The sequence below is a fragment of the Oryzias melastigma genome, linkage group LG5 (assembly GCF_002922805.2).
Source record: "Oryzias melastigma strain HK-1 linkage group LG5, ASM292280v2, whole genome shotgun sequence".
In the NCBI taxonomy this organism is placed as follows: domain Eukaryota; kingdom Metazoa; phylum Chordata; class Actinopteri; order Beloniformes; family Adrianichthyidae; genus Oryzias; species Oryzias melastigma.
Genome location: NC_050516.1, coordinates 31,108,371 through 31,116,164, shown reverse-complemented (window position 1 = coordinate 31,116,164; position 7,794 = coordinate 31,108,371). Strand labels below are relative to the sequence as shown.

Here is a 7,794-nt window from a genome sequence, read left to right as displayed (position 1 = left end):
TAATTTTTGGTCGGAGTGAATACGCCATTCTGATTGGCCGAAATTATTTAAAAGTGATAAAAAAGAAGTTCTGGTGACATAGCCTGAATGTTCTATATCACATGTGTCAAAGTCATGGCCCGGGGGCCGGATCCGGCCCTCCAGATCATTTTATTTTATTGTTATTAATGGCTCGATGTCATCTTGTGTTCATTTCTAACTTGTATAATTTTGACAAAATATATTTTTATTAGAGCTGTCAGGCGATTAAAATTTTTAATCGCGATTAATCACATTTTGTCCTGAGTTAACTCGCGATTAATCGCATATTAATATGTGGCCTTTTTTTTTAGGAAAAAAATGTGTGCTACGTGGAATTTAGCAGTTCTACATTAATTATGAAAACAAGAATGGTAAAATTAATAGTTTTCATCAGAAATACTGTAACATTGTATTGAGATAAACTTTCTTAACAATAAAAGGCTGTAACATAAAATGCCTAACAAAAGCCCAAGTGCAAGTGAAGGGCATTTTAAATTCAAAACTTCAATCAACGTTCAGTAAAATAAGATAAAAAACATCAAAAATAACATTTCCATAACACTTTCATGTTCATTTTTTGTTTCCTCCTCTTCTGAACTACAGTAATGAATGAAATAGAGATTTATCATTTCCAATGAACTTTTGTTTTTTAAAACATTAAAGACTGAGAAAAGCGGGATACACTGTGGATAGTTTGACAGTCTGTTACTGCCTCCGCGTTCTCTGGCTGCAGCTCAGCGGAGTTCATGTGATGAATATGCCGGCAGACAGAGAACTATGCTGGGGCTGGATCACGCTCAAACCTCCAGAACATTTAGAACGTCCCCCGGTGCGCTTGCTGTTCCGAACGTCGGGGGTCCGCAGCTCTCGGGACGCGGCGCCGGACGTGAGCCGGTACCACCAGACGTGGTACTGGACGCGAACCAGAGCCGGGTTAGAGTGCAGGAGCTCTCCAGGTCCTAGCGCCGGGCCGGTTCTAGCTAGCAGCTCGGAGGTTGGAGACCCGCCCGTGATCTCGTGAGAGCAGCCGGTGAGTTAGAGGGCGGGACGCCCGCGCGCGAGGTATGGAAAGGCACGTATGAGAAAATCCCATTGACTGTAAAAATAATGGACTTATCGAACTATGAGGTCCTCCCATTATATACAGTCTATGGAAAATCCGCGATTAATGCGTCAAAAAAATTGTCGGCGTCAAGCACATGTCAGATTAATGCGTTTTTAACGCGCTAAATCTGACAGCCCTAATTTTTATGTAGAGTAAAATATTGAAAGCGATTTAAGGTTTAAGTTGATTTATTCTGGAATAATATTCCTGCTTTTTTATTATTCATAATTATGTTAAAAAGTAATAGTTTTAAAGTTTTAAAAATTGGCATTCTGCTAGCTTTTGGGACTATTTTGGCATTTACTACAATTTTTTAGGCTATTTTAGAGTTTAGCTGATATTTATAAAACTGTCTATCAACTTTAGCGTTTTCAGCTTCAGTGTTTTCCGTTATAAATTTCAGCATTTAAGCTGTCAATTTCAGCATCTTCAGAGGCCAATTTCAGCTTACAGCATTATCACAGGTAATGCTATATATCTAGCTCATTATTATATTAAAAATTTATGGTTTAAAGTTTTAAAAATGTAGTTTTGGAGTGTTTAATAAACATTTATCCTGTTCGGCCCGCGAACTAAGGCGTGTTTTGGATTTTGGCCCCTTGTGTGATTGAGTTTGACACCCCTGTTCTATATTATAACAGTCTATATTATACCGTGGTCCGGGTGAATACTCGATTCTGATTGGCTACTGTGTGTGGATTAAAAGTGAGGAGTGCATTATGTAAGGGATAATACCCGACAAAGTGTGCGTTAATTTCTCATCATGCACACTTCAAAGGGTATTGTCCCGTTTATAACATAGTTATTTACAAAAGAAGTGAATATTCTCGTTATTTCTTCAGTTTAGATCATTTATTCACTAAAAGCGGACTATTTGATACGTGATGCGGCTTGTTGTCATGGTAACATGGCAACACGGCACAGAGCAGGAAGCCGACACAGAACTCAACTGCAGTGTTGCACATTTGAAAGGAAAACTTGGACAAATGTGATTTTTTTTATTTTTATGAAGTTATAAGCCTTTAGTGAGCAGCTAGAACACAATCAGCTTGTATTTCTGACTGCTAAAAACAACAGAAACTCCCCCTTGTGGTGAGACAGAAGACTGCACCATTTAATGCACTGAGTTCAGAGTAGAAGAATAACTCATTAAAAAATATAAATAAACCTAACATTATGGGGCGGGGGGTTGACTAATTTCTCAATATGAACTCCTGTACATTACAAAAGGAAAGCGATAAAAATGCTGATCGTCACGATCGGTTAAATAAAGCTTCAGTTCAGAGAGAAAGTTCATTTTTTACCGCTTGTTTTTTCCAGAAGATGAAGAAAACTCATATTTTAAAAACCTGCACAGTGATACAGAACATTTCATTTTTTTTCCTTCAACCCATTTGATAAATTTGATTATTCATCTTAGAGATAATTTTACAATTAATATAAAAAATGTTGTTTTATTGATGCACATTTTAAAAAAATTGAGCTAATGGTGGATATTTCTAGGGAAGTAATTGTGGATTTAGTTTCTTTGAAACCAACTTTTGCTTCACCTTTTACACAAACAAGCAGAAACTTTCCCCTTTCAACTGATGCTTTGCACCACTTAAAGTGACATTTAGCTTCCCTGATGGTTAGTCCTCGTGCACCAGCAGAGCGGGCTGCAGGTCGAAATAGTTTGCTTCTTGTAGTATTTAATTTTAATATTCTTTAATATTTCTTTCTTTCATAACTGAAGTGACTACGTTATAAGTGGATGCTGCTCCTCCAGGTGTCCATTATCAGACATTACTGGACTTTGCAGAAGCAAAGGTTTGACTGATTTATTATTTGCTCTCATCCTCTGAATATCAATCAGTTGACTCACACATAAACTTGCTTTTATTGTTGTTTGTTTCACCTCCTGAAAATGTGATCAGCAAACAAGAACCACAAACACAGGAACAGGAAATTGTCCGATTTAAATTCTCCTTCCACTTACGGCATTTCCTCGGGCAGCACATCGGCCAGGATGTTAATGGAGTCTGTTTTGGCTTTGGATGTTGGAGCAGCAGCCAGCAGGATCTTCAGCAGAGCGATCTAAAGGGCAGGAAATAAAACGACAAAAGGAGATGAGCTGGAGCCGACGGAAAAAGACGAAGAAGACAGACACTTCATTCATGAACAGTATTTGAGTGATGAGAGAAAAGAACATGTTTTATTGAAGAAATCAGGCTGATGGACTGATAATTCAGAATCTTTGTGCAGTAAATCTGGAATAAAACAAAAAAGTTACATGCAAGCAGCTCAAATCCAAACATGATGAAATATGTGATACATATGAAAACTGCTGGACCATAAAAATGAGCTGAAGGTTCAGAGTTTCACCACTTTTGTTTTGGAAACTTGATGCCTTTTAGCTGCACTGAAGTGCAGACCGACTTACTGACGAGTCTAAAAACGTTTATTTAGACTTTTTTATATTAATTATGGGGAATATCTGTTTAAGAAAGTGGGAAAATGTCAAGTTTCACCAGGTATTATTCACAACCTATGTTTAAAACGGCTAATAAGAAAACTCTAATGACCCAGCACTCTAGTAGTACTTGAACGCATCAGACGAATTCTGTATCCACAAATCGGAGTGAGTCTATATTCTCTCCATACTCGGGCGTGTTAGAAGAGGCTCGGTGTGTAGGGCTGTGGATCGTCGCTTCGGTGGCGATCTGATTCACGAATCGAACCACAATTCTCACTTTTTACTAAAATATTTGTTGTTAAATGTGTGACTTTTTACTGGATGTATGAACATTGAAATTTGTATACATTTATTTAGAGCAGGAGATCAGAATCAACAAAACCAATAAAAACACAAAGATTTCGATAAAAGAAATGGAATTTGTTACTTTAAACAAGTTTTTTTTGTCAATCTTCTGGTTAAGTTGATTAGTAACAAAAACAACAACAACAAAAAAAACATAAAAATCACTGCTGTTGTTGATCATTTAACAACAAATCCTGAACAGTTTTTCCAAAGTCCTGCAACACTTTACATTTCATGTAGGGCTGCCACGATTAGTCGACTAATCGACTTTTAAAATAGTCGATTAGTCGTTACTTTATATTATATGGAGTCAGAGTGTAGTAAAGTTGAAAGTTATAATGGCGTTATGCTAGCTTTTTGGACTATTTTGACATTTATTAAGGGTTTTTTAGGCTATTTAACATTTTAGCTACATGCTAGCTGTTTTGGGTGATTTAATATTTTTCACCTTTTTTAAGCTAATTTGGAGTTTAGCAAATATTTCAGCTGTATGCTAGCTGTTTTAGCTAACAGGATTTTTTTCAGTTTTTTTAGGCTAAATTCGCATTTAACTAATATCTTAGCTGGCCATGATCTTTAGCATTTTCAGCTATCATTTCTGCGGTTTCAGCTATCAGCTTTAGTGTTTTTAGCTATCAGCTTCAACGTTCTTAGCCATCAATTTCAGCATTTTCAGCCATCAGCTTCAACGTTCTTAGCCATCACTTTCCGTGTTTTCAGCTATCAGCTTCAGCATTTTTAGCTATCAATTTAAGCGTCTTCAACTATCAGCACTAGCATCAGCAGACAAATTCAGCTTACAGCATTCACACTAGCATTATCACAGCTAATGCTATATATCTAGTTTTTATTAAGTTTAAAGCTAATGATGGTTAAGATGTCTGCTTTACATCTAGTTTGCGCATGACCTGATTAGTCGACTAATCGGAAAAAATAATCGGTGATTAATCGACTTTTAAAATAATTGTTTGTGGCAGCACTAATTTTAAGCTTTACATACTGATGTCAATCCAGTATAAGTCCCTGTTTTCTGTGACAGAATCAGCAGATTCATGTCGATTACATTCACACTTCACCGTACAGTGCGGTATATCGGTGCGAGGCTGCGATCAGAAGAGTTACAGCAAGCAGAACAATGTAAACACTGGAGACAAATTACAATGTGTGTTCAATGTTTCGTATGTAAAACCTAAAAAAGGAACTTGTGTAGCGCTGCGTGAGTGGGAGTGTTGAAGCCCCAAACGCACATTTACGTAGAGTTTTGGTGGAAGTGGTTACTTGAAGCCGCTTTGCTTGAACACGGTGTGAACGTAGCTTTAAGGAAACACTGAAATGTTCTGTAGAAACGTCTAGAGGAGCTCTTACCATGTACTGAGGCAGACTGGGCAGGATTCCCTGATACAGCAGCTCCGTGGCAGACATCTCCACTTCCTCATCACCCTGATGAAAAACAAATAAACCTTCAAGTCTCTTCAGTTCTGTATGTTACATTTGGAGATACCATTGACTGTAGATGAGAACTGAACTGACCGAGTCGTTACGTTTGTAACAGTTATTGCTGTAATGTTTACTTTTTGTGTGCGATTAATTAATCGTGACCCATAATTAATTAATCTATTTTAATTGTAATGATTTTAAACCCATTATTAGCTGTATTTTTTATTTTTTTAGAATAAACTTTTGCTTCATTAACAAGACAAAAACAAACACCAAGAGGTGAACTTTCCCTCTAAAATTATGTTTTTTAACTCCTCACGACGATCTCAGAAAGGAGCGAGAGCAGAGCAAAGTTCGTGTACATCTCTCCCTGACGCTGTTACCATGACAACTGTAGTTCAAGTTATCCAAGCTATAAATTGACCAATCAGATGCCTCAATAAAAGCATGTGATCTCACGTCAAACGTTCATAACGTTTGATTGATTGGCCCACTTTGAAGTGGGAGGGGTGTGGACTTCCAACAAACTCACTCCTGATTGGTGAGAGTGGTTGCCATAGAAACGAAGACTTTGTTGGACCAATCACTGCTTACTGATGGTTTCTGGTTCCAACATGGAGACATCTATATTGCCAAAAAAAATTAAAAAAGGCAACTAATTTGACTTCATTTTGTTGGAGCCGGAACTATTTTCTATGGGTGACATCACACTCGCTTGGTCCAGTTCTCATATACAGTCAATGGGATATCCTCCACAATGCTGTAAAGAAAGTTTCGACTTTCTGCAGAACTTACACCCGACAGAGGAGTTTTCTGGTATTCCTCCTCCTTTGCCATCTGGATTTCTGCTATGGAGACATATTTATGCTGCAAAAAAAACATTGTTTTAATTTTATGCTCCACTTTCATCATTTCATCTCTTTTGAAAAGCAGAAACCTTTGTTGTACCTGCTTTAGCGTCTTGATGCTTTCGTGAATGGGCCGAGGTAAACCAACCACTGTGTCTGTGTCACTGGAGGGCGTGCACACACATTTATCAATGCACAAAAGCAAACGTAATCTACTTTATCCAACAACACATACCTTCCAAGAGTGTAACCGATGAATTTACTTCGGCTTGATTCCAGAAAACTTTCAATATCTTTTTCTCTGTGGCGTCAAAAACAAAATTCAAGTCAAAAGCTGGAATTATTTCCCCAGACTGGCAGGTGAGGGCGAGCAGTACCTGACTTTAGGGGCCCACGGCAGCCCCTTAGGGAAGGACACCCTCTCCGATGGAGGGTGGGGAATGGGTGGAGGCATCACTTCGTCTCTCTCCATCGGGAAGGTTTCCGTCTCCAAAGAGTTGTCGTTGTCATCATTGTCGTCCTCGTCGTCACGAGCGTCGTCGGCCTTGTAGGGGTCCTTCTCATTGAAAGCATCCAGGTTGTCTTGTTTGATCAGCGCCTGCAAACGTGAGGAGGTCATCATTATGAGAAGATGGGGAGAACCAGTGATGAATGCTAGAACGGCGTGGACCTTATGTTCACGGCGGGCTCGTTTCTGCTGCTGCTCGATGAGGTCAGACGCCGAAGCGGGAGGAGAGGCCGCCCTCATGCTGCGGACCACCCGGATGCTGTCCTCCGGCAGAGGAGGGAGACCCAGTTCCTGACGTTTACGGACCTTCAGGCTCTGGAGCTGCTCAAACCCTCCAAGAGTGAACTAAAAACAAAAAAGTTCTAAGATAAGAATTTCCCAAAACATAAACACGAAAAAGTTCATGTCAGATAAAACGTAGGGTTGTGAATGTTGACGCGTTAATACAACATAATTAGGACTAGGTATTGGTCATAATTTCCAGAAACCAATCGATTCGATTCCAATTTTTTCCAATTCTTTCGTTTTTTCAATTCAATTTTAAGTTTACAAATTTATACATTTTTGTTTAGAAATACATTAAAAATCTGATATTGAATTTGAATACATTTATATTAATTACAGTTCACATACTGTAAAATGTATCAGTGAAATAATGAGATTGTTAATATCATCCAGAGTTACATGGATTCTCTAAAGGAGAAGTTCTAACAAAAATGTTCAGATCATTAACATTGGAAACATTGTTCTGCTTCTCCTGGAGGACGTTTTAGTTTGACCACTAGGTGGCGATCATGCTACAAAGTACATTTAACTAAAAAAAAAAATTCATCAATTCCCAGCCCTAATTAAAAAAAAACATTCTAAATGTACAATTTTGTGTGATTTCATTTTATGATGATTTGCAGATAAGTGGCTTGCAAAATTAATTGCAATTAATTTTTTCCAGATTTGAGATTAATTCAGTCATTTTTTTTCTTAATCGATTCCCAGCCCTAATTAAAAATAATCGTTCTAAATGTACAAATTTGCGTGTGACTTTATATTATGATTATTTGCGGATAATTAGTGGCTG

The 7,794-nt window shown here is 38.0% G+C and overlaps 1 protein-coding gene across 2 annotated transcripts in view; it reads right to left on the bottom strand.

The window, feature by feature from the left end:
• Positions 1 to 7,794, bottom strand: part of strip1 (striatin interacting protein 1) — a 16,335-nt gene that overhangs the window by 4,958 nt on the left and 3,583 nt on the right. Inside the window, exons 8-14 of one of the 2 annotated variants that reach the window (XM_024269526.2) lie at positions 6,882 to 7,064; positions 6,589 to 6,809; positions 6,447 to 6,512; positions 6,312 to 6,375; positions 6,159 to 6,230; positions 5,292 to 5,366; positions 3,105 to 3,202 (exon numbers count right to left, since the gene is read on the bottom strand). In XM_024269526.2, the coding sequence (XP_024125294.1) occupies positions 3,105 to 3,202; positions 5,292 to 5,366; positions 6,159 to 6,230; positions 6,312 to 6,375; positions 6,447 to 6,512; positions 6,589 to 6,809; positions 6,882 to 7,064 (779 nt within the window). Of the gene's footprint in view, positions 1 to 3,104; positions 3,203 to 5,291; positions 5,367 to 6,158; positions 6,231 to 6,311; positions 6,376 to 6,446; positions 6,513 to 6,588; positions 7,065 to 7,794 lie in introns of both variants that reach the window. The other variant, XM_024269525.2, reaches the window with a different exon arrangement.